Source organism: Neolamprologus brichardi, chromosome 22 (genome assembly GCF_056152115.1).
Source record: "Neolamprologus brichardi isolate AB-2024 chromosome 22, ASM5615211v1, whole genome shotgun sequence".
Taxonomy (NCBI): domain Eukaryota; kingdom Metazoa; phylum Chordata; class Actinopteri; order Cichliformes; family Cichlidae; genus Neolamprologus; species Neolamprologus brichardi.
Genome location: NC_142124.1, coordinates 21,629,790 through 21,657,415, shown reverse-complemented (window position 1 = coordinate 21,657,415; position 27,626 = coordinate 21,629,790). Strand labels below are relative to the sequence as shown.

Below are 27,626 nucleotides of genomic sequence, written 5' to 3'. Positions count from 1 at the left end.
GGGCGAATACCGGAAATCACTTTTTGGCGCACATGCTCAGCTCTGGGGTCACGAGAGAGAGAGAGAGAGAGAGAGAGAGAGAGAGAGTGAAGCCGTGGGCGAAGGCGCCCACGACAGCAAATGCTACAGCCAATGTTTATTGCCAGAAGAAAAACATCAGAAAATGTAAGGCTTGGCTCATGCTACTGTAAGCTAACAGTGTTTTTAATCATAAAAGTTCTTTTGCATCTCTCTGGACGCTGTTCTGGGTCTGATTGCCCCCACCGCTGTCGCTTGTTGGTCTCATCGTGATCAAACCATCATTAAAGGTTAAATACAAGGTCAGAAATGCAAAGATCAGAGTAACCATGCGGCAAATATTTCCTAGATCAAAATACAAATATAATAATTCCATCAGCTTGATAGACAAAGGGTTGGGGGCGGGGGGAGGGCAAACCCTTCTGCTCAAAACCCATCTTGGCGATTGAAATAAATAAAATAACCGCAGCTCGCCAGACGGAATTCATGCTTGTTTACAAACACAGAGCTGTTCCTTTAAAACACAAATCATAAGACATACAGTATTACAGTACAGTAAAAGTAGGGGCCGCCTGATTGGGTGCAGGCGGGGTCCCCGGAAAGTCTCCAGAAGAGACGGTATAGCAAACAAGATGACGAAAAAGAGTTACACTCCTCCTCGGTGTAAGGGTTTAGAAATACATTCATAAAACTATACATATACACATAGAGAACTTCGGTACAATATCTCAAGCAAAATACATTTGTTCAAAACTTTCAGCTGTGTGCTACAAGAGTGAAGCAACGTCTCCTACGCAAAGTAAGGCCATTGTAAACTGAACAAGCCCTCGTTTTTTTGCAAAAAAAGCTAAAAGGCGGGTTATGCCCACGCTGTCCTCCTCCTTCTCTGAATAATACCTCTGTCCTTAGAAAAATAAAATACACTTTCGATATAGTGCACAAACTATGACTCAGGTATGTGTTATTAAGATGCGTTGCACACAATACATTTTTTTGGGTTAAAAAGATGCTTTTTTTATAGCATGTTTGTGGGGTTTTACATTCTGAGCATTGGCAGCCTCTCCATTCAAATGTCACCTGAGCCGTGTCGACTTCATGCATCTGCACACCTTCACATTGACAAAAAGAAAACGAAAACAGTCTACGCGTCACTCAGCTCCACAAAAGCACGAAGACTGACAACCTGCTTGATCTCCGTCCCGCCATCCCTGCTGCTAATGAGGCTTCGACCCCCTTTTTTTGTTAATTGTGTGTCCAAATAAATCAAATGACCTTGTGTGAGACGATGCACAATGATCAGGTGACACTACAGTTTATATATATATATTTTTCTTTAAATGTAAGGTAAAGAGAAAGTTCAAAGTTAATGTTGGCGTTCATATCTAAAAACTGTGATCCACTCACACCTTGCTGCCCTGTCGCTCATTATGCATCACACTAACACACTAAATGCATCTCTCTAAAAGACATACACCCACACTACACTTTAAACAAAGGCAATATTTAAAACCTATCCTCTAGGTTGCAAGAATCAAAGGATTTGGGCAAATTTTGGCTAATCCTGCCTTTCTTATAAGATATATAATACATTTTTTTGCATCTATTCAATCATTAGAATGGGCAATGCTTTGAGGATGATTGATATATAGCAAAGGGACACACATACACACACGCAGTCTCATAAAAGCTCCAAAACGCCTGGAAAAACATTAACAGTATTTTGATAGTTTACCAAGGAGTGGAACAATCAGCAGGGAAGTTACACAGATCTATAAATTTCATTATCTTGTTTTTTGAGGATCCTTATTCCTTTTTTTTCCATATTTGCATAACATGCCAGCTGTCCCAAGAAAACAAATCAATACATAGAATTACTTCATAGGCGGGACCATACAAGTACAGATCCAGCAAGGAATAGATCCGAACCATAAAACAAATGACAACACCTCTTTAACAAAGAAAACATTTTGTATACATATGATAGGAGGATTAAAAATAAACATCATAAATCATCCTCCCAAAAATTCAAGAATGCCAGATATCCCTTTAGTTTATCCAAAGTTCAAAAAGCATTGAAACGTGAATCGTGTTGTTGTGAGGTGCTGCGAGACTAAAAAAAAAACGTGCATTTTCCCTTTTTTTTTGCAGAAAGATGAGGAGAGAGGAATAAATGAGGTGGTGATAAAATCAAATTCAGAGCTCATAAACACGCAGAAGCTTTTAAGAGAGGAACTCGAGACTGTGTCTTTGCACCGCTTCAAAATATGATCTCTGTTAGCGCCTTTGCCCGTGTTCATGTATCAGAAATATATACAAGGATTGATGTTGGTCAGAAAAAAAAAACCCTCCCCCCCCCCAGACATCTGCACCTTAAATAAACCAGTAAGAAAGCAGTAGCTTAATTTGGATGCTAGTTCCTCTGCTGCCAGTGAAGACTCCATTATCATCACACCTTTAACTGTTTTGTTGATTTTTTTCTGCAAACGCCCTTATAGTTAGTGCAAAGCGGACTCAGAGGAAATGTAAATGGGAAGAGGTGGCTGAACAAGGTTAAAAGCCTTCAAGAAGTCTAAATCCGGCAGCAGAAGTCACCTGGATCAGCTGTTCTAGTGCACTCGACTTACATTTCCATGCTGGAATTCAAAACAATTGCGCAGCGCAGTGTGACTAAATAAAAACGCGAACGAAAATAAAAAGAAGAAGCAGTCAACCGCTGCGTGCTCAGCGTGAATATTTTACAGTAAAGTGCTATTTAAAGAAAACGCAAACACGCCGCCTGACGGGAAATATAAAACGAGAGTGCTGAAGATGTGTCACTGCCACGTTTGCACCTGAAACAAGTAAAACCACCATATGGCAGGTACGCTAGTAAATGTAATGCTGACATAATAGTCGGCTATCGCAAAGAAATTCAATTCACGCTGACACATTTAAAAGAGGTTTAGTTAGCGTCAAAGGGAAAGTTAGGAGGGTTAAAGGTTTCACAAGCTGTGCGCATGTTTATGTTTCCGGTGTTGTCCCAAAAAGTCATTCCCGATGTTCCTGTGTGTTTTTAATGTATAATGTCTTTGCTTATATTGGTAAACAGACCACAGAGTCTATTGGATTTCTGAAGGGCTTATATACAAAATGAAGAAAGCTTCTTATTATTGTGTATTATTTGCACCTACATTATAATCAATCCAGTCTCTTTTGGCCTTTCTAAAACATTTATGCTATATTTGTTGCAATTTCTGTTGCCCTCTTGGCTGGATTTCTATTACAATAAGACAATTTTAATGTAAATGATACTTCTTAGCTAGATAAATAAAGGAGTTATAAGAATCACTTTGCCAAAAACTGAATGTATCTTGTGACAGGAATGTTGTTTGTGGCTCAAAAGGACTCGATATCATTCATGAGAAACAGGTTTGACATATGTTTCACAGATTATAGGCCAGCAAGGCCATTTACAACAGTTTATTTTTTGGCACAACACCGGCTACATTTGATCAGAAAAGGAGAGGTGCAGAGGCACGCCGGCCATCTCCCCACATCCCTCATCAAGTAGGACGGCAACAAAAATGGGGAAATCAACTGGAAGCTGGAACAAGTCCAGGTGCTGGTAGAGGCCCTTTCCCCAGAATACGCGAGGACGGGCTACAAAGCGGTCACATTTCTCCGAACGCCTGAGGTGAAGGCAGGGATCATAAATGCGTTTGTCCACTAATGTGTGGCTGGCTGGCTTATTTTGTTCTCGTCCTCTGCAGATAGCGATGACAGTCAACCCCTTCGCTCCGCCATCACCACAGCCCCATCCTTCTCCCCAACTCAGTGCGGCGTGCTCCCTTCTCGGCACAAAATAAAGCAGCACTACACTGCTGTCACATTGGTCAAAGCAAGCTAAATGAAAAAGGTTTAAGCACTTTAAAATGTCTTGCAAGCAAACATGCAGAATGCAGCCGACACATATATAAACACAAGTAAGTTTTTAACTATATATCTATTTTGATATATATATATCTATATATAAACTCTGCCCTGTGAAAATTATAGAATAGCAGTGTTGCTACCTCACATAATAGCCATTATGTGAATATCCGAGCCTGTTATCCAGGTATGTGTATGTGTTTGGCCTCCCGTCCCCAGCTTGTGTGCGTGCGTGTGTGTGTAAAGTGTATCGTCATTTTTTTATTTTTTTATTTTTTGGATTACATCTAAGTCATTGACTCTGCTACATATCCATATTTTATATTGTATACTAGTTCACCTACTACTTATAATAGTAATATTAACAACAATAACAATTGCTTTGGTTTAAAAAATAAAGTTTTTTTTTCTTAGTTTGGCATAGAGAGTTTAGAAACTGGCATCAGGATGTGCCCTGGGATGAGCTGTGCCACGGAAAATCTTGGACTGCAGAACACCCGGTGAATCCTGGTTTTCGTGATATGAGATGTTGGAAACAGGCGGGTGGAAAAATGCTACATGTTCAGGTAAATTACGCCTTCTCCCGTTTTGGATCTGCTAATCGTTTTGCCAGTAAACACTGAGCGGTGGGTGAGAGTGTGAACGGACAGTCGAGAGGATATTCCAGTAAAGACTATGGCAGCATGTTGAGAGTGCATGTGTGTCAATGTGGCTGGGATCAGGTATTTGTGTGTATGTCAAGTGTGTCTTACTGCACGGATGCATCGCTTTGTGTATGTATGCCTACCTGGCTTTGCACTTACATAGTCGTCGTGTATATACAGTACGTGCGCCTGTGTCTGCGTGACTCTGCCTTGCGCGCGCGTGTGTGTATGTATTCTGGGTGTCTAGGTGCATGAAGGGCTGGTGGCGCTCTCCAGGGAGGACTGAGAGAGGCGTCGGGTGAGGGGTCCGATGCTGGGGTCTGCCAGGGAGGAGGTAGGGAACAGCTTATACCAGCCGCTGACTGTGGCAGACAGGTCCAAGTCCTCCAGGAGGATTTGGGCCATTCCCATGAAGCACTTGTGGTCCATACGCCCGTAATCCCCCCACACTATTACCTGGAGGAGAAATGACAGCAATTTTTTTTTTACTGATTCCCAGTGCTGTGGAGACTTCTCAGCTACTGGCAGACCCCAAATCTATTTGTCATACAACAAATTTACTAACTCAATAATTATAAGTCCTATGAAGTTTTTGATTGGTGCATAAGAACTTTTAGTATCACCCAGTTTAAACCTGTGAGACCAGCAAAGACGGCGTAAAATCAATTATTTGGGGTGTTTGGGATCAAAAGAAAAATGCGTGAGACGTTTCATTTTTGGGTGATGAAGCTTAAAATGTTTGGCGTAAAATTGTAAAGGCTAGAAAAAGAGGATTACTTACCTGTAGGACTTTGCCCTGAGGACTCTCATCGAACAACAAAGCCTGCTGGTAGGTGGGGTCCAGAGTCTTCTTCACTACTTTGGTTTTCTTCTTAGCCAAGCACACGCCGTTCTCCAGAAGATACACCTTCACATAGGTTGCTGCAGATGAAAAAAGAAAAAGTGAGCCTCATGCATGTGCTGCTAAGCCCACAGAATTGTAGCTTTCATCAAGAAGTGAGTACCTGGTATGTTCTTGGAGCCTGGTTTGGGGGTCAACCCTCTGGCCTGGTTGACCTCCACCTCTAGCTGCCCTCCTCTGTCTACCATGCCTACATTTACATCCCCTATAGATCAAAACAAACCAAAACTCAATATAACACCATAATAAAAAAAAAAATTATTTAAAAACCCCTGAAGTTTCAATGCAGCTGAGATCTCTGCCTGGACTGCAGCTGCAACAGACAATGTCCAGCAGCAGAGGGCCACATAGAGCTACAACGCCATCTTCACCACCAGATATAAAGGAGTGCACTGCTCTGGGTAGTTATTTTTTCAAAACCAGTAACCTTTGCATGAAAGATTTATAGCTCACGCAGGAATAACTTCATTCCTGCTGAGCGAATACACGATTACTGGGCAGTATTTCACGATGCTGTTGTGCATTTAAGTGGATGCATGCTGCAAAAAGTTTTAAACAGAAACCGGAGTTTCTGATTGATAATGTATTAACTGAATGATCTGACTGTGCTGGTGTGCGATATATTGTCCTGCTTAGTTTTGTATGATAAAAACAGATGAGAATGGAGTGGACTGCACGGAACTAGATGGTGATGCTGGCCGACTTCACGCTTACCCATTGGGGGTGTAGCTAATGTTTGCCGGCCTACGATCTGAGCGGGGCCTAGTCCGTCCAGGAAGTCACTGAACTGGCTCTCAGGCCCCAGGCGTGTGGTAGGGAAGACAAACCTGCAAGAGGAGAAACAGACTCATGCTGGATGAACAGGTATTGTGTATATGGACGAGCGAACGGATACACTGTCGGACGGGACACGCACGTTCCATCGGAGCTGTTTGAGTTAGTGCTGCCGTCGGTTGAGTCCTTGCTGCCCTGCCGTGTCACTCGGTTTCTCATCTCGACGGCGATTCCGGTCTCCGTGCTTCGCCGGATGGTGCTGCGGAGCTTCTTTGTCCCGCCATCTGAAAGCAGAACACAGAGGTCATGTTCCCTTCTTTAAGTACCTTTATTTCAACAGGCTAATCCACTAAGTATAATAATCTGAGGATTATTAGAGCTGCCTGTTAAGGGCGCCAGGGGTTAACGGTGAAATGATGTGACCCTTATGAGAATTTAAGATACTTCGTAAAGCCAAGCAAAGTTTACACACATACACACTCAGTTGCACAAATTGCCTAAAAATGTCTGATGTTTCTCTTTAGTTATTTGTGAGTGTGTTTCTGTGTAAAATGTTTGCTTTTTCAAAGCTACCCACCACAAATAACCAAGAATTCAAGTTTGCCTTGAAAGCTCAGATCCCTGCACTCTTTATTATGAAGCGAGGCCACTCTAGCGAGAAGGCAATATCCACTGGGGTGTCCCTGCGCTACTGAAAAACAGCTCCACATCACAGGTATAACTACAGTCCATTTTAAATGCACAAAGCCCATTTTGCAATGGCTGTTGCAACTAGGGAGCAATAAGCCTTTAGGAGGACCTCCTGAGCCTCGGCTTGTAAGGCAGAAACACAAATTGGCAGCATGGGGAAGAGTAGTGGGTGGCAGGGCAAGGGGAGAGGTGAGAGGCTGAGCTCAGAAAGATGAGGAGATGAGAGGAGGAGAGGGGAGGGTTATCAAGGCTTTGCAAGTCCTGCTGACGTTAGGAGAATGAGAGCAAGCCAGAGAGTGCTAACCCCAGAAGAAGCTTTCAGGACATCATCCCCTGTAATGACACACTGTATCTCCGTGTGACTCGGCATGCTGAAAAAGCAGCAGCAGGGCACAGATGAAGTGATTTGGGTTCAGGATATGAAGTGTAAGGTTGTGCAGCTCTTTCCTTCACTTTTATCAGTCCACACCTCGGCCTCGATGTCATTCTTGTAGCATTAGCCATAAGGTTTTAGGTCAGTTTTATCAAAGAGTTGGCATTTCCGCTAATTTTTCAAGCAAACACTCCAAAGAGTCTCTGGTTTCTTATTTAAAATGCAGAGTTCTTTCCTTTTATTTTTGTTTGGCCCTAATATTTGCATCTGTGCATCTGTCATTACTGTGTAATAAATTGTGCTTTTTACCAACTACACTTAAAGAGATCGATGTCCACAACTGTAAATTCACACCTTTACACGGGTATGCAGCTTGCGCACTCACACCTCTGTGCAACATGTGCACAAAGTGTCTGCACGTGAACAGCCCGGGCCACACAGTGACAGTTTAGTCACACGGGAGGATGAGAAAGCAGCTGTGAGCTGTCATGTCAGCAAAGCTCACTTTAGAAAAACCTCCACAGTGGCTCTGACTAATTTCTGGGTCAACCGTATGAAAGGAGATTTTCTGGCCAAAAAATATTTTTCAAAAACTTTCCAGTGGGGATTAAAAGCTTTCCTCTTCTTTGAGCATGTTAATTATGAGGCAAATGGCTGCTTATCAAAGCAATAACAAAGAGAAGTAATACATCACAGAGCGCCTTTACGACTACAGCGGTAGTTGCTGTAGAAACACGTACATCTGCCCTGTATAGGAGCCTGGATATATAGCAAAACAGTGCAGTGAAGGCAGCACAGCAGACTTAACAAGTGGTTCCTTATCACTGCCAGTTAAGCGAACACCCAGCCGTCCCACTTCATTAGCCCGAGCATCTCCAGTCTCATTAAGCATCCTTACCATGCCAGGCTCATTACCATGACAACCACAGACACCCTGCATCATCACCATCACTGTGGAGATAAACAGACAGCAAAACAGAGGCCCTTGATAATAGTTTTGGGTGTTAAAATGATGATAATGACAGAGGAGGACAGATCTATGTATCTCTCTATCAATCTGCTAGACCTTCTCTTGCTTTCACCTGAACACATCTTAAAATGCTACAGGTTACTGAACAGAGCTCTTTTGTTCAAATGAAATCCAGCTGAAAATAAACTGTGGTGCATCCCATGTTAACAAAAACGCTGTCGATGTCTGCAACAATCTAAAAAGATGCATGTTAGGTTGAAGCGGACTAGCTGCATCTGTGGGGCTCTAAAGAAGAGAGAGGACGAGTGCTGAGGATAGATGGGTGAAAAGGAAGATGAGAATGATAGGGTCCCATGGGCATTGAAGATGAGGAGAGGGGTGCTGCCTTCTGGTACCTTCTATTTATAATCCTGCAGTAAAGAGTATTTCCAACAGCCTGTGTGTGTGTGTGTGTGTGTGTGTGTGTGTGTGTGTGTGTGTGTGTGTGTGTGTGTGTGTGTGTGCGTGTGTGTGTGTGTGTGTGTCTGTGTGTGTGTGTGTGTGTGTGTGTGTGTGTGTGTGTGTGTGTGTGCACGAGAGAGAGACACACAGAGAGAAAGGGAAAGGTCTGTATGTGTTGTAGCATGACACCCAGACAAACTCCATGCACTCCTGCTGCCATGACAACCCCCGCCCTCAGATCTGGACCTCAGACAATGCCACCTGAGACAACTAGCGCCATAGCGACAGGCTCATCCGCTATTGCCTTTTATTTTATTTCATTTTTTTAAAAATAAGAATCGTAACTTGTACAGGAAATACTTGACTGTAACTTCTGCACTAACTTCCTCTCCAAAACTTTGTCCTCGCTCACAACCAAACCGCACAAGTCTGCTGAAGAGTGTGTTTAAATTTTAACACAATTTGGGCGCAAGTGCGACGACGCCTCTGTTACGATGAGTAGTTTCATGCACACAAGTGGGAGAACTCCAGTGTTAAACTATCGAGAAGCTATTCATTTAACTCCATTTCCACACTTGTTACTCATTTGTCTACCGGCCCCTCCCCTCTCGTGAAAACAGCCCCCTCCACAGTATGAGGCAGTGATCTCTTCCTTCCTATTTAATCCCCTCCTCCTCCTCCTCGTCTGCTCTTTCCCTCCATTCGTTTCCATGGCAATGCCTTCTGCATTGCACCAAGAGCCCCGGCCGGCATGTTCGCTCATAAGCCTTTCCCCCTTACTCTGTCTTTCTGTGCTCATATTGTCCCCTCCACAAGTCCCACTCTTTGAATCGAGCCTCCACTTCTTTTCCACTGTCTATTCTCCTCTTATTGCTCCTCTTTCTCTCCAGCTTTTTGTCTGCTAGTTATCTTATGAACCCCTTGCTAACCAATACCTTTTCTTCTTTTCTTATTGTATCTGCCTCATCTTATTTCCCGCTTCATAATCATTTTGGGTGTATTTTCTCCCAACCTGCTGGTGAATTCAGTCTGTTATACTGTTAACATCAAAACACACAAAGCACACATCCCGGAAGAAGTAATTAGGGGTTGTCTGACATATATGCCATTTGAGCAGCTAAAACAAAAACATCGCATAAGCTGTTGTGCTTTATTGTGCTACAGTAGAGGGTTTTCAGTTTCTGTGTGTTACAAAAACAGTTAAAGTGTCTCCTGTTGGCTTCACTATGATGAGTAATACCCCGCCCCTGTAAACAACCTCATGAATCTCGCAGAAATGCGAAGCACGGGAATAAAAACACTAAACTTTTTTTCTAGGCTGCTTATGCACATGTTATGTATCATGGTGGAGGAAAAAAAATATAAGGGTGGAACACAAAAGTGTTAGGGTGGAAAGAACTAATAAGTTCAACGCTGAACACTATTAGGAAGGTGAGATTGCTTAAAAATGCCAACAATGCAGAAAAGAGCCACACACTGTGACTGCATGCACACTCACACATGACATATAGCTTCTTTGTGTGTGTGTGTGTGTGTGTGTGTGTGTGTGTGTGTGTGTGTGTGTGTGTGTGTGTGTGCTCAGTAGATCATTAAAACTGCTCTGACATTTGGAGAGCACACTGATGAAGCCATTCTCATTATATGCTGTAATATAGAATGCTGTTTTTAGACTCCCGGGCTACGCCGACATGCCTATTGGATGCACCGGTGACGGCAACGATCCACCATGCATAGCAACAGTAACCAAGCATGGGTGTTGGAGATGAAGGATATGTTGTGGTATATTTACTGCCAGACCCCAGCTAAATTTGGACTAAGGGAAGATTCAAAGTGGAAGCTTAAGTAAGACCAAGAGGTTATAGTGTACATATTAATCAGAGATTCAGAGCCATATTTACAGTTTACACAATTCATGTGTCATATGACACATTTGGAGCTATTCCTGCAGCGGGTATTATGGAGTTTATTCAAAATGAGTCAAGCCAGTTAACAAACAGCAAATAAAAACTTAGATTAAGTTTAAAGGTTTTGTTGAACACCCCACAATGTAACCCTCAAGTTTTTACAAAATAATCAACAATCATTAGCGACCTTCTTTGCTTGTCCATCCACCTTAGGAAGCTAAAATCCTGAAAATGAAAACTCCTAATTAGCCTGGCATTATTGCACTATTTGTGACCACAGACTGTATATAAAAGATGGACCACTCAAAAAAATCACCCATTGGTTTTTTGACTACTGCTTTAAAATCTCGAGTCTGGTGTTTTGGTCATTGCTGTTGTGGTTTAATAATGTCGAGAAGTGACGAGATCTGAATAAAACTGAAAACATTATCTGGTAATGCTGGTTATCTTGATTAGCAATGTGCGTCATATAAACTGATATACCCGCCAATTACTCATAACACAGAAAAAACACAATACTAGAATTTCAAGTGACAGAAAAAGATGGATGATTAATACATTAAGTTCACAGCAAAACATGTTATTAGTAACATCATTTTTTTAAATAACCCAAAGCAATTTAATTAGTTAAGGTGCAATTTGGTAGACAGCTAGCACCAATTATATTAGCCTCAGTGACACTATTAGCATGCTTCTGATAATGCATCAAGTCCTTACACAACACAAACTTCACAGCAGCCATTTGGATATGAAATAGTAGGTAAACACAGGTTTTTAGCATATAATTAATTTGTTCTTGTTACGAAGGCAAAGGTTTAATGAGTGTGACAAAAGTATCATTGGATGTGTCTATTATTTTATGTCAAATTGGCTTAAAAAAGCAAACTAGCTAAACCGGTATAATTCAGCCACTGATGAATACATGGTGAAATGAGCTTAAAAGGCCCACACTGTTAAATAAATAAAATAGGACAAACAAGCGTGGCAATCTTTAGAGAATGATTTCTGATGCTTTTAGGACCAATTTCAAACGACTGTTGGAGGATCAGCAGTTTTTACTCCAGTTAGAAAAAAAAATAGTCTAATAGCAGTTGGTTGACTGGCCAGTTTCACTCTGAAATGTAACCAAACCACATCTACACGGACGTAACATTTTTTAGTGCAGGGCATAGTTGTCTTTTGATAAATGTCTCAAATGTGCATTTGTAGTTTTTGCCAAGAAGTCTATAGGATAAATACAACTCTCATTTCAATACTAAAGACTGGATTGATTCAGAGATGAAGAGATATACAGATATTTGCAAAGCCAGTTTCTTTATTTATATAGAACCCCTTCAAATATCCTCTTCACTACAGCCCATTTACCAATATCAGTAGAGATATTAGACATAAAAAAAAACTAAAAGAAACATCAGAAATCACTTTTTGGCAATCCGTTGTGTCAGTTGAGCTACCACAAATAAGATAAAAGTGTAACCACATTTTCAAACACTGGGAGCAACTTAACAAATCACGCAGTGCATTGGGGTTTACTGCTGTATGACAGTAGAGCTTGTGACCAACAAATTTAATTTTCTCTTTGATGTTGCATTTCTTTTAGAAAGACGCATGCATTCCAGGTGTTTGTTTTGCCAGCGTTACAGCTGTCCATGAGAACAAAAACACAGACATTGCCGTTGACCTGACGGCATCAATTCGTTTGTCTTCATCCACATCTATGTCAGCGATCACAGCACAGGTTTCTGTCCTTTTTCGCCATCTGTCAGATTGTATTAGGGCCATAGTAGCTCCCCTCCCCGCTATCAAGGCAAACCTCATCTTATCAAGCCTAGGAAAGCACAGAACACAACCCACAACCCCAATGGTTTAACATGGAGCCTCTAAATGAAGATAGCTGTGCTAACATTTAAATAGGGAAACATGTGATAACATTTAAATAGATCATGATCACATTCCCAAAGCACATGACTTAATGCCCCCTTTTTTCCCAATGATGAATTATTCAGTCAAGTTGAATTGCAATAGCTGGTCTTGGTAAATGAAGGTTTGTCTTTTCTGAACTGCCCTTAAACATTTCACTGAGGAATAAAAAAGGCAAAGCAACACATAACAGTATAACAAGTAATAAAAAGCATGAAAATCACTACAGCCAAGTTAACTCAAACATGTAAACAGCAGTAATTTACCGTGCAAAAAAATAGCAAGTTGGCTCGGCTGGCTTTTTTGTTTTATTGATTCCAATCAGCTCCCAAGAGACCCCGGGCATCTGTCTGCAGTCACGAGAAAAAAAAAGTCCACCTCTTTCAGTTCTAAGGTTTTAAATATTAGTAAGTACACCCCATGATTCAGTATCTTGTCGAACCAAATTTAGTCATGACTTTATCAATGTTTCACATCATCATGGAGGAAATCTGGGCAGCTCATGGGGCCAAAGAATTGCTTCAGTTCATTTTGCAGGCATTTGGTTATGCACAGTTGTTATCAGTTTGATGTTTGGACTCTGAGTGGACCAGTGCAACATTTTTATTTTCTTCTTGAGAAATTCTGTTGTAGATTCATTGCTGTGCTTGGGATCATTGTCCTGTTTTAAAACCCAGAGTTGGGCAACTTTTAGCTGTAAGCTAGATGTCCTCACCTATTTTGTCCTGTGGCTGTAAAATAAGGCCAAATCATCACCCTCCACCAAATGTAACACTGTGCTTTATGCTTTATGACCAATCACCTCCACTTTGGTATCCTCTGAGATCTGCACAGTCTGAGATAGAGCCTTTTGTTCTTTGCAGCTTTTTTCTTTTTGATCATTGAATATATATTGACATTGGATTGCATTTGCTGAGATGACCACTCCTGGAAATCTTAGTCACAAATATTTTCCACATGTGAATAACCTCTTACTGTAGAAAGCTGAAACTCAAATTGTTTGAAAATGGACTTATAACCTTTCCCAGATTGATCAGTGTATTCCCAAAGATCGTTGCTGATATCTTTCCATCTTGGCATTGTGTTAACACACCTGGTTGTTTACTAACCATCCTGATTTCTATGGAAACAGTAAGAATGTACTTAATTTTTTACACAATCTTTTGCATTTTGGTTTGATTTTTGCTAAATAGTGTTGTAATCATTTGTTTTTTGCATTTACCTCATTTTAAAACCAGCCAAGGATATGATTTGTATTTATTTTATTTTTTACTGTACATGAAAGCAGGACTTGATCAGCCATAATCATGGTTTGTTTCCCCATCTGTATACTAAGATAAGCTAACTACAAGTATTTCTCACTTTGAACCATTTGTTTAAGGGCATATCAGCTTTTTGACAAACGACAGCCATAGAATGAATATAATGTAGGGACAACAGTACAGAAAGTAGCATAAAAACTATTTACAGTACAAGTAATTAGGTTAATGATCGTGACTTCTCAAAATTGGTTTATTATGTTGTATTAATGTGCAATCATAAGCTTTGTTTCCTTGTTTTTTTCCCCCCATTTGCTGTGCTGCATCTGTATTTTTATCCTTCCAAAAGAATCCTTTTCTCTATAATTTAACCATTTATGAAACACTGCCAGCATTCCTCTTTTCCAAGTCAGTTATTTAACTCTAACAGAGTCATGTAAAAACAAACAAATGTGGTCGAGGGTTAAGTGTAGCCTAGTCTTACCCTGTCTTTAATGATAATGCATGGGAATTAAACAAATCGAATTTCCCCTTTGTGTGCACGTGTGTGCACTGTCACTGTGTGTGAACTGCAATGCAACATTTCAGGCAAAGACCTAAGTTAGGGAGTGGTCAATGTGAAGTAAGTGATTAGAGCTTCTCAGCATCGAGTTGCATGGGAAATTATTTCATGAAATAAAAAAAAACGTTCATGTATGGCAGGATGTCTGTCAGCGAGTTAATATGCCACACAGGCTCTTGTCTAACGGCAATTAATTACGATGAGGAAAAGAATAATTTAATTTAGATGTAATTTCCTCTTGATTACTTGACTCTGTGGCTGATGACCAAAGGATTAGGAATGGCAGAGCATTTTATTTTTTTAGAGAAAAAGCAGATGAGAAAATAAGACAATATGGGCAAAACATGGCGAAAAAACAAACGAAATCACAAGACCTTCTGCTGCTTGTTAAACCACCACTAACACACAGAGCAAAACATGTAAAGAGCAAAACAAAACTGATCTCAAACCTGCCTTTACATAAATGCTTTGTAAAATTCTACTACTGGGATGGAATATTTTAATTTCCTTCTGATTTAATTTAGCTGTTTTCCAGGTTCCAGCCCGTGTATCTTCAATAAAAGCAGGATTATGAGAGCAATAACTTTGCATGAAGAAAATTTCATTTAGGTCAAGAAAATTCCCCAAACAACCTGATCAGAAGGGGAGCTCTATATCTAGCTTACAGATACTTTGTGCTCCGGTTTAACAGGAGATAACATTTCAGGGTAGAAATTAAATCGCTTGTTGAGCGCTTCCTGCAGTGCAGCAGCAGCGTCTCTGTGCCATGAAACAGAATTAGAAATCAATCTGCCTGTATGTTCCCATTGCTTGAGAAGGAAGCAGAACTGTGTGCTGCTCCTATGCACCAAAAGCTGTTCTCCCCATCCCCATCCAAAACACCGCACGGCAGGCAGCAGGAGGCTTGAGTATGCTCTGTGTAAGCGCAGTGTTTACTGTGCTTTGTAATTTTACCTTAGACTTAGATATGTTACATATGAACACGTTGACTCATGCCTCGCTTAGTGACATGAGCAGTTTGGGGATATTTATTGAGAAAAGACCACTCTGCTGTCAAGTACAATTACGTGACTCTGATCAAGTGTAGAGGTCTAACATTTTGCAAAATGTTTTTTATTAAATACACAGAACAGCAGACAAACAAGATAAAATACTGCATCAATGCACCGATGTATGCAGAAGAGCGTCTCTGAGTGGACAACACGTTGAACCTTAAAGCAGATAGGCTACAACAGCAGAAGACCACACCAGGTGCTCCTCCTGTCGGCTAAGAAGAGGAAAGTTAGGCTGCAGTTCATACAGGCTCACTAGAACTGGACAAGAAAAGTGTCACACTTTTCCCTGTTTCATTACCACTCACTGGCTAGTTGGCAGTGTTCGAACAAATGTACAAACCAATTTCATCTAGCGGCAATCACCCATCTCTGGCAATCACCTGCAAACTGGTCGGGGAACATTTTTCCCTTGCGACCTGTGGCTAGCGGGCGCTTGCTGACTTGTCTTTAAGCCTGTGTGAGTGAGGCATTTGGGGTTGTCAAAAGATTTATAGCCACTTGGACAGTTGGCAAGCCTTTTTGCAAAGTCTAAGTCTATTACGGTAACATAGGACACCATATCAGCTAGCATATCAAGCGAGATGAGCTAACCCCCCTCCCCACCGAAAATCCTTTGAAAATATTGGCAAGTATGCTGCTGTAAACGGTTGCATCTTAAAGACGGTATATCAAATGTCAACGTTGAATCAGATTGCAGGCAGTGTGCTTTGAATCCACATGCTGTTTAGATGTAGTGTTTTACATGCAGAAGCTACACTTCCAAAATTGCAAAGGCACAAAGAAAGAAAGAGTGAAATAGTTCACCAATCTGTCTCGCTAAGAATAGAGCATTGATGGGTTGGTGGGCGAGATTGAGAAAACGTGATAGATGCTGCGTGAAAGTGAGAGCCAAAGAGATTGAGATTAATCGCGGAGAGATAAAGGGGAGGGAAAATTACGATGTCGGCGAGCTTGTGGAAACAAAGGGAGGACAATGAGGAAGTGGAGACATGAGAGGCAGAAAGAGGACAGAAAGTGATCGTCGGTCAGTTTAGCTGTGGGTTTGGCGGCCTCCAGAAGGACCAGTATGGAGGACAAAGCTTTTAGAGACAGGAGTAAGGTTTCAGTTTCTACAGTATGTGTCAGGAGAGCCAATCACACAATGTCGCTTTCAAAGCAAAAAGAGGTGCCAGCGCTTGAAATTACAACAAAAAGAGCAGTTTCACCTGAAATAGCAGCTTGAAAGATGCAAGGACTTTTTCTTTGATTAGTCATAGTGGATAAGAATAGCAATCAAGTGAGTCATCCACAGAAATAGCTTTCATTATCAAAAGGGCAGCGCGTGTGTTACTACAGTTCGGATGCTGCAGAGACTCAGCAACTTTCATTGTTATTATTCTAACAATTCATAGTCTTTGCTCTTGCTCTTTTTGTCCGGGCTTTTCTGAGCTAAAGTGACATTTAAGAATCTCCCTTTGGAGGTGAGTTTTCCCTCAAAGGATCTAAATCACTGTAAGCTTTCCAAGATGCGCCTGCCAAAATTCCTAATGTGTGTTTCCTAGCTTTGACTCAGAAACTGAGCTGGAAGTAGGGCATGAGTCACCACAAAAACACCCTCAGAACTGAAACGCAAGGTCTCTAATCTACTATAGTATAGTGTAGAGGACACGCTTTAACTTATTGCCTTTAAGCGTGTTGTTGCTGGGCTTATTTCTCCTGTCAAAGCACTCTTTAAAAACAAGAAAACATTATTTACAAGATTGTGAAGAGAGAGAGATCATTTCCTTTCAAAACATTTTCAGTTAAGAGTGAAAAGAGAACCTCAAAAATGAGAGAAAAAGACTTAACTAGATGGAAACGGCTCCTCCGAAAAATGTATCCTTTGCTATCTTCCCTCTGCATCACATCATCCTGTCTAGCCTGAGCTTTTTCAGACTGGGGGAGTACAACCTTCATATTATCAGTATTTAGGAAACTAGGAGAACTGCTACTGGCTGCCTGGCATTGTCCTGCAGATATACCGCTATCAGCTTATATAACATCTTATCTTCTTTTTTTCTTTCTGAGACCCTGATGCTTGTAGCAATTTTAGAAAAGTCGTCACCAAATCTCTGGCTCCGCTGTTTAAAATGCTCTGTGCACTGTCGGCCACACACATAGCATCACAGCTTAGCAGATGTTGGTGCAGAGTCAAGCAGTCTCTTTGCAATAAATTGCTAAATATGGGTCAAACACTGGCTGAGTTTTTCATCCACAGCTGGTTGCATCTTATTGTAGCTGACAGAGTGTACAGTCATATCTAAAAGCACGTTTGCACAGTCATGTAAAAAAACTAAGCACACCCAGATTCATTGGCTTTAGAAACAATAACTTGAAGTAATCTGTTTCTGCATCACTTTATCAGCCTCTCACATCTTTCCCTCATGCCTTTACAGCGTTGCTTCAGTTCATTGAGGTTTTTGGGCATCCGATCATCCAAAGCTCTCTTAAGTTCCCACAACAGCATTTCAATCAGGTTGAGATCTGAGCTTTTACTGACTGGGGCAACTGCAACACTTCGATTCCTTTCGTTTTCAGATTTGATGCAGTGATTGGGATCATTGCCCTGCTGCATCACAAAATTTCAGCTGAGCTGTCAAACAGATGGCCTCACATTTTAATATTTCGGTATAGAGAGGAGTTCGTGGTCAGGCGCCCAAATTCTGTGCACGGTTGTCGGAAAAATTGGTACCCGGACACTAATCAATAATAGAAATTGCTACTGAATTAAATATTCTTTTGCAACAGTATCAATACCAACAGTGCCATCTTCGCCTCCTGCTGCTGCCACACAACCTCAGACAGCCCCTCTCCTCACTAGCAGCTGAAGTAGTTGACGTTTTTCTCACACCTAATGAGAAATTTCAAGAGGTCACTATAGCTCACATTTCAACAGCGTTGAACAGTTATCATAAATGTTAACCTGTCTGGGGCATGCGAGCCATTGAACTATTAGCAGTTAACCACAAGCAGCATTAGCTATCATTAAGTTAGCGGCTAACAGCTATAGCTAAATAATGTGATAGCATTAATGTGGAAGGTAGGCAGTTATCAGTCCCACCCAAATATAACAAGAATAAAATTGTAAACACTTTCCTGGTATTGGTACTGAGTTTAAAATACTAGTCTTGTGACAACTAAAGCTTTGTCGCTTAAGTACAATTTGTCCTGCGTTGAGAAACAAAAGGCTAATTTAACATAATTTAAGTATTTGCTCTATTTTTTCTCCTTTGGTATACAACAACAAAGTAAAATTCACTGGAGGAAACACCTGTGTTGTTTTCCTGAAAGACAAATATAAAAATGAGTCAGAAGCACTTAACATTACTGGCAATGGTGCAAGTCCCTCTGCATATTTTTCACAGCCTGGAGCTAGAGTTACAGGCGGCCAACTCAAAAATATTTGTCTGACGACAGCATACTCAGAAATGTGGTTGCTATTGGTCACAGAGCGTAGCTGGAATCATTTTAATAAGCAAAGGAACAAGTATTCTCGTCACGTGTCAAACATATTTCCATTTCTGTCTCTGTTTCTTTTCCGTGTCTCTGGCGTCCTTCCAGCAGGAGCTACAGCACCATAGTAATAAATAATAAATAAACACACAGGAGTCAAGATTTTAAAAAGGAGGTCAAGGAAACAAAAGCATGGATGCTGAGCTAAATAGAGCAGGAAAGAGTAAGGTGTTTTAGACATATATGAGCTGGGGTGTGTGTGTGTGTGTGTGTGTGTGTGTGTGTGGGGGGGGGGGGGGGGGGGGGGGTCTTTCAGTGGGACACACAAACATGCATATCTATGCCTGGTTTCCTTTAATCTAACTCTCCTGGTGCACTGCATCACATGATTGGTGCTTGTTTCTCTGAACACCACGTCCCTCTGTGCAGACAGACAGTGCACTGGGAGCGCTCTGCTGGCTCTGTTTTCGCAGTCATGGATAAACCTGCTCAGAAGATAAGACCATGTTCAGCTGTGGAGTGACTCACCCAATAAACCTGGGAAACCGTTTCTGTGTGTGTGTGTGTGTGTGTGTGTGTGCCTTCTCCTCACCGGTACTAATAATAGCAGGTAATAAATAGAACACAGACAGAACCAAAATGCCATCCCCAACACTGTTACAAAACCCAGAATAATGAGACAGTGGGAGTCGGGGCTTTGAATGGAATAACATGAGGAACACTGAGCTGCATTACGGAAGAAAAAAATACACCAAGTCGGTAGGAACGCGTGAAAATGGCCAAGATAGGGAGCTATACATGGTATCAAATGTTACACAACAACAGTACGCAAAGTGTACTGTACTTTTATACGACATGCAGGCACTCACAGTGTATGTAACCTTATTTTCTATACTACTAGATAAACTTGTAATGTACATACTGTAAGTGTCTTTACTCTGGCCTGATGCTTTTATTCATGCAGTTCTCTTTAAAGAGACAATTGCTGAAACATTTCCACTGAATGACAATTACCCATTTTGCTGCAAAATAGAGACCTGACCCCTAAAGTCTTTTTTTTTCTTGGAAACACCTAAGGGCACAATTAAATTTCACGCATTAAGACGACGAACTGGCAGAGGTCTCAGCTGTTGTCTGACAGTGCTGACAAGTCCTAGAAAACGTCCTTGCCCTACATCAAATATGTAAAATCAGTTTATGTATGAATAATATACTTGGATAGGTGGGTCAATTCCCAAAAGCACTAATTGAATAAATTAATAATCTTGTTGCATTCTTCACTGCGCACAGTTTGTTCGCATTTTCCACCTTGTGACAAAGGAGATTTGAGCATGTGTCAGAGATCCTGAGTGCTTTGCCACTGGGAAATTTACCCTGAAGCAGGTTTAACCAAACGGACTGATCTCAAATGATTGGCCTGATGAAAGACACAACACCAGCTCTCCAACTTAAGAGGTTGTGTGTGGCAACACTGATACTTAATCAGCAGTTCTGCCTGGAAATTTACAAGTGGCTGATTAGGAAAGGAATTTTATCTTTGTTACAACCCTAATGACAACTCCTACAGAAACTTGATTCAATGTAATTAAGCCTACCTTGACAAAAGGTCAAGAACCCCACTAAGAGCATCAGATGATGCTGATGTTGTTATTTGGAAATCAGATAAAATAAGTGTGCTTGAACGCATCTGTAGAAAAAAAAAAGTTTGCATTAGACCTTACCTTAAGTGATTCTGCAGATCGCCGTAAATTGACTGGATCCAATTCACAAAATAAGAACGTACCTGGTAGGAACTGTGACACAACAATACCATAAGCGCATTACCTCCTAAAAGCGTTTTATCGGTAAGATGCTAACATATTCCTTCAATGTCTTTACATTTTGGTGTCTCTACCAGTTACCTTGCTGCTAAGTCACATTCTTCATCATTCTCCTTCACCGTGTTCACGTTTTGCACACAAACTGTATTGTTTGCAGCAGCAGAACCATCCATTTTTTTACTAGATAACAAGAAGGCTGCTTGTGATCTCATTTTAAAAGTTATGAAAAAATAGAGCACAACACATTCAGAACACTGAAGTTACTGTATATGCATTTAATAGATTTGCGGAGTGCTGTGAGAGTCTGTGTTTCTCCTCAAGGTTCCCTTCCCCAACAACATCCAATCAAATCCATCAATAAGTCATTTAATGAAATAATCTATGTTGAGTTTTGGTTTCGTTTTCCTTTCCCATTCATGCATCCAGTCCAAGACCAAATCTGGTCATCTTTTCTCCACATATCTACCCCCCTCTGGTAAATCAATGCTGGTGTCATTCTAAACATGGAGCACTGAGAGCTGACCGGACTGGGTCATTAATGACTGCCACAAAGAAAAGAAAGGACCCTAATCGAACCCGACCAAGTGAGAAGGAATGTTGTGTGTGGGTCACATGCCTAATTATCTGCATCTGATATGTCCTTCTAGCTGCTGTAAACTATGAGCTGATGACATGTTAGGTTGGAGTAAACAACCTTGTTTTTTTTCTTCCAGCAACAGGTTTTCAGTCTTTACCTGGTTAAGCTTTGAGAAACAGGCAAATTCCTAGTAGAGCAGTGACATAATCTTGTTGGGTGACTGTTACGTAAAAAGACCTGGACAGTGATTCAATTTACACCTAAATCAATTGGAATGTTGACTGTCTGAGTCTGAGCCTACCCTCCACTTAATCAGCTTGGAGATGCAATGGCCAAACTGATTCTGATACTCGGGATATCTATCAGTACTGAGTCACAAAGCACCATCAGTTCTCTCTTTTTCCCCAAAACATTGAAATCGATATAACACTGATGCCACTGTCACCAGGCTCTGTATCTACAAAGCTGCAGTTGACTCTATGAGATTCTGTTAGATGGGCTGCACACAATTTACCTGTGTGTGTGACCCATCTCTCCTGCTTAAGTGACACTTTATAGCTCAGTTTATCAGATTGGCTGCTAGTAGCTTATTTTTAATAAGATATTGTGTCCACGGTCATGATCTAAACCACTCTACTTTAGAATATCTTGTTATAGGACTGAGAACAGATTTGTTTATTCATATCTCGTACTGAGTCTCAGCTCATCATTTCATAACCTGTTGCCAGCGCAGCAAAGGGAGAAAACTAGCGAACCTCTAATGCGGTGAGATGTGGTATTGACAGAAGAAGAAGAAGAAGAAGAAGAAGAAAGAGCCATCTATGATACTGTGATTTTGTTCCAGGCACAATGTGCTGCTCTGGCAGCTGAGAACATCTAAATTTAGATGCACCCCTTGTCTCCCCTTCCTCTTCTCTACCTCGTCAGCCCCTCCTAGCCTCCCCATCTGCACTTTCCCTTTGTTGTGCTCTCTTCATCACCGCAAACACGACACAAAAGCCCCCGTGGTGAAAATATCGACAGTTCTCCCTGCGTCAGACAAGTGTCAGCTGTGATGAGTGAAGCAAGCTCTTTGTTTGTGTCACTGTGTATGAGTGTGTGTGTGTCCAAAGAGCCCTGGTTACAACAGCCATTTTAAGCTGATTTCAAAGGCAGGTAATGATAGGGGATAACAATGCAGAATTATGGTGAGTGGATGTGTTTGCATTTATCTAATGGTTGTTTTCTTCTTACTTATCCTTCAGGATAAGCTGTCGCTGGAGACAGAAAGAAAAGCTAAATTGCCTGGCTTTGTTACATTTGCGGTACAAATAAAAGTCAATTAATAAGTGAATCAAATGACCTTGTTTGACAAACATGCAGTCCTACACATATCAAGATGCGCTATAGCCAGAAAATTTATACTTCGGCTGCTATACAGTGTTTAAACATTGACCCAAATGTTTTACTTAAATAAATATAATGTCAAATTATAACTTACGGGACATGCCAAATGAGTTCAATAAAGAATCTGTACATAAAAGATGAATGTAGCTGCTGTGTCTGAAGAGTTGATACAGATGTGCCTCAAACCGGCATACTTTCTTTAAATGTTACAATTTCCCCCCTAAACTGGAGTCAGTTACAGAATTTGCTTCTCTCAGTTAAATAGCTCCAAAATAAAGTGGTCTGCTACTGAGAAGCAGCACAAATAATTACACGGACAAACCTGACATTTTTCACTTTACCAAACAAAACCAGGCCCGACAGAGTTATGTAACAAAACAAATTTCAAGTACTTACATCATTTCCCAGTATGTTTCTAAATTCACCAGACACTTGCACTTCGTAATTATCCCCATAACTGCTTTGATCCTCTTGCTCTTACCAGGGCAGCTGGCCTCTGGCTGGCTCTGAGCTCTGGACAGCCACATTGCTTTTGTAAGCCTCTTTAAAGTGTCCATGTTCAGGCTGAAGGTGATTTAAGTGTCTGAATAGTTCTGTTTTTCTGAACATTTTCATGTTGCTTCATGTTCATGAGCTACCACGCTAACTGCATGCTAGCGTATGAATGTGAGCATGCATACAGCTATGTGACTGCGCCGCTGTGCATGTGTTGCCCATGCATGGAGCAGACCAGTTCGTAATCGGACTTTCATTAGGCTGAAGAGCTGGTCTCTGGTTAGGGCACAAAACTGTCATATGCCAGCCGCTGGCCAATTACTCAGTGGAGTTCTAAGAATAAATCACAATTCTATGAAAAATAATATGCTTTAAGGTCCAAACTTAGCATCCCACAGAGTATCACAGTGTCAATTAATAGCCACTAGCTCAACTTGGCAATATACCATCAACTATCACAAAATGTGCATGGGGTCGTTGTAGCAACGCAAAAGTCCTGTGACATCATTTATATGCGACACCAACACCACAACAATGGAGGATGTTGAGACAATGGTATACCTGCTGCTCGTTGTATGGCTTTTTGTCAGACTCGGAAACCACTGTGCTGCTTTTTGTGTAGCCATTTCCCATATTGTTGGAATGTATTTTCGTAAAGGGACTCATGGGGCTCATGACTCATTAACTGAAGTCATTGACTAGCCAATCAGTGGCATGCAGTCTGTTGATGTCACATTTTCACCTCAGATCGCTTGGAACCCTGGCCGAGTAGGTACTAAAAAAGTACCTGGTACCAGGTACTACCACTTAATGGAAAGCCCTAAAAACAGCATCGACCCACGCTGGTACTAGTGGAAAAAGGCTATAAGATATCTAGGGCTAGAGTTAGGCCCCACTTGCATAGCCAATCATGCGCCATACGGCAATAACTAATAGCGAGGAGAAAATGTGCATTCTCTAACCAATTGCTGGAGCAGTCACTGTGAAATTGAATGCTCCACTCACAAAAGCTTTTAGACCGGTCAATAATGCCCACTTGTAAGCACTGTTACCCAGGGACAAGTGTGTATTCTGCAACCAGTTAGCAAGTGATTGCTGGAGGCTGCTGGGAGTCACTAGTGTTAAATTTGGCGCAAAGAGCATAGCACAACTTCTACTTTGAAGGTGAATGTTCTCCGGTTTGTGCTACACCTTTTTTGGTTTCAAAACAGCTTAAAAAATAAATGGCAAGTGTTTGCAGATGAGTCAACGCCGTCTATTGTGAAATCTTTCAATTGCACCGTTTTGTCTGACTGACAAATATGCACAACTGAGCAGGTACAATAAATACATATTTGACATTTTTGTTTAAAATAAAGCGCTTATATAATTTAAAGTACCGGTAAAAACATGCTGCTGCACAAAGCAGCAGAGAGCCAGATTTTGTGATATATTTCAACACTTACACAGAATTAGACACAGACGGTGTACAGCTAGGCAAGAAGAAAGAAAGAAACATGCAGACACGAACACACTGCTCTGTAAAAGTTACAGTTTGATGTGCTGAGATGACAAACAGAATGTGTAAGAGGACACGAGGAGATGAACAGCTTCTTTCATACTGACAGATAGAGGAACGAAAAAGAAAAAAGGAAAAGTTTGGCTGCACTCAAATAAGATGCATCCCCTGCTCCCCTTGCCCCTCCTGCCCATGCCTCTCAGCTTTTACAAAGTCTCAGTGTGTGACATGTTTTTCTTATTTTCCACCAGGAAAGAGTAGGTTTGTGTTCGCCACTGAGGCGCAAAGTGAGAAACGCTTTTCTTGCAGCTGCACAGGATCTGTAATTATACGCCGCAGGAGACGCATTAGAACATAATGCTGCTACCAAACAATCACCATGCGTACTTGCTGCTGCCGCTGCAAACCCGCTGCAGAGTTCAACACACGGCGATGCTCACAAATGTGCTGCAGCCTTTCAAAAAGGACTCGCTACAATACTAACACCTTAAAAGATAAAGCTTGTTCAATCAAATACTGTAGCTGTCAAAATAACCCCAGATACAGTGGAGTGGATTATGCTAATGTTAACTGTAATAATAATTATTCTGTTATAACAGTTTTAGTGTCATTTTAACAATTGCAGCAAGGTATTTAAATCAATTTAAAGGAACAAGGAAAATTTTCCCATGTTAAAGAAAATTCAGGAGGATAAAATTTATCCTCCTTCCTCTTCGAAATAACAAAACCCCAATTTTAAAAAGAATCTAAAATCTTCAAACTTTTAAAATCACAATAAAACAGATGGGGAGAGACCAAGTTAGAACTAAGGAAAGGATACAGGAAAAAAAAACAGAAGCTATGAGGATGACGGCTGGGGAAATGGGGAAAAACAGATGAATTTGCCTTGGTGAAAGTGTCAGAAAGGTGGAATCAGAAAGTGAATATACATAGAGAGAACGACTGACAGATTAAGTAGTTTAGACTGTAAACTGACCTTGCTGGTTGAGCTGCTGTGTGCTCTTGCTCCACTGTGACAACCCCACAATGGCCACCATCTTGGCACCCAAACTGGAGCGCCGCTTCTTAGTCCCAGTCAGCGATGCAGAGTCTGGGCCCCCGCTGCCAGGACTTTTCTCCAGGCTGTACATGGCCCCCGAGATACTGGAGGAGCGCACCACGTTCCGGGCAGCCGTGCTCAGCCCGCTCAAGCCACTCATCCCTCCCGGGCGGGGCACCTCCACGGAGCTGCTGAGCATCATGGTCCTGTTGGACTGGAGGGCCAATGGGCTGGGGGGGGAGAAGGGGCCGGAAAGTCGGAGCGGGGCTTGACAAAAGAGACGAGAGAGGACAGAGAGTCAGGTGATCGTGAAAGTACAAATAGGGGAGAAGAGCTCAAATAAAAGGACGTCTTGACGTGCAGTGTGTCTCATAAAACACCGTGGAAAAGCTTGTCTTACAGCTGCAGCAGCAGCTCCCCGGGGCTGAAGGACACCAAGTTTCAATTTCCACCACAGTTTGGTTTTACACACTTACTGCAGAGGCAGCAAAAATGAGTTCTTACACTATAAAAGACACAATGAAAAAGTGATAAGCTCTAAAAAGTCTTTTTCATCTTCAACAGTTTTGAAAACTGAGAAAACAAAGAACACAAAGGTCAGCAGGCGAGGACAGTGCAGATGGCAGCACACTGTCCAAGTGAGGTAAACTATATCTGTGGCATCACACACACTCACACACACAAATGTCAGGACTGGCCTGCTGTTGAGGGGTGACCCTGTCAGCTGGTATTTGTCTCCTGTATTTTTTTTTTTAATCGTATTTTTTTTTTGTCTGACCTTAAACAGCGACAGATGATAAACTCCAGAGCCAAGTCATCACTGGCTGGCTGAATCATGGCAGTGCGCGCGTGTACTCGCTCGCCAAACTCTGATCACCTTTGTATTCTCAAACTAATGGGTACGGCACCTTTTGTACTGGCAGAGGTACAATTCTACTAATAAAACTTTTTTTCACTAGCTATTAAATGGGATTGAGCCATTGCTTACACCTGCGGTTGTGTTAAGCCAAAAAAACCAAAAAACATCTGTGACTTGGGACCTTCTTTAACTCTGCTCCTTTTCTCTCCCATCACAAGAGCGATCATACGGAGGCTAAACCGACAGCCTGGAGGCACATTAAATATGTAGTTGCGCTGTGGCCGACATTGTGCTTTTATACTCGTCCTAAATATTTCTTGTTCATCACTGCGCATTTTCTGTAACACTTGTCTCATTGCTTCATAAACTTTGTATCACATATCACACTCAGGTAGTTTAGATGCCTAAACTTAAAGTAATGCAGATGAGAACTAGGTTAAGTCAGAATTACATCACTACGACACATCTATTGAACCTTAGAAGATAGCTCTCTTTCAAATGACAATGGCACAAATAAATGTAAAACAGAAAGAAAAGAGCGGTTTGGCCACCCTTTCTTTTGCAAATTTAAGACCTCACAGTAGGATAATATACTGCATTAATTTAGAGCCTTAGAGCTTTCAGCCAAGTGCCCCCTTGTCTTTGGGTCTCTCTCTCCCGGACCTAACTCACAATACTGATTCTCTCCCAATCTTTAAAGCCAGTCATAAAACACATATTTTATTTAAAAATGACCTATTCTGTTTGAATTTGATGTTATGATGTATTAGCTTTTTATTCTATGGCGTTTCTTAACTACTTTATGTGACTTTGGTAAGTAATTCCTCGTCAGGTGTTTTTATTTAAAGGTGAAAGTCACCTGTAAATGAAATGTATTATTATTAGTAGCAGTATTATCCTATCACAGCACTTCACTCTCAGACTGTAGGCTTACTTGTTTTTCCTAGAGTTTTGAAAAGTAAGAGCCTTCAGCTGTCAGGAGACAGACAGCATCTCTACTTTCAAGATCAGGCTTCGACGATTTTCATATTTGATAAAGCAAATAGTTAGAGTTGGATCAG

General features: G+C 41.3%; 1 protein-coding gene across 3 annotated transcripts in view; it reads right to left on the bottom strand.

Moving 5' to 3' along the window:
• Positions 1-2,371: 2,371 nt before the first annotated feature.
• Positions 2,372-27,626, bottom strand: part of rims3 (regulating synaptic membrane exocytosis 3) — a 44,383-nt gene continuing 19,128 nt past the window's right edge. For all 3 annotated transcript variants that reach the window (XM_006787587.3, XM_035906449.2, XM_006787588.2), the window contains 6 exons: positions 25,644-25,973; positions 6,389-6,530; positions 6,187-6,299; positions 5,576-5,677; positions 5,353-5,492; positions 2,372-5,027 (listed from right to left, as the gene is read on the bottom strand). In XM_006787587.3, the coding sequence (XP_006787650.1) occupies positions 4,815-5,027; positions 5,353-5,492; positions 5,576-5,677; positions 6,187-6,299; positions 6,389-6,530; positions 25,644-25,908 (975 nt within the window). In that variant the 5' untranslated portion in view covers positions 25,909-25,973 and the 3' untranslated portion in view covers positions 2,372-4,814. The remainder of the gene's footprint in view (positions 5,028-5,352; positions 5,493-5,575; positions 5,678-6,186; positions 6,300-6,388; positions 6,531-25,643; positions 25,974-27,626) is intronic.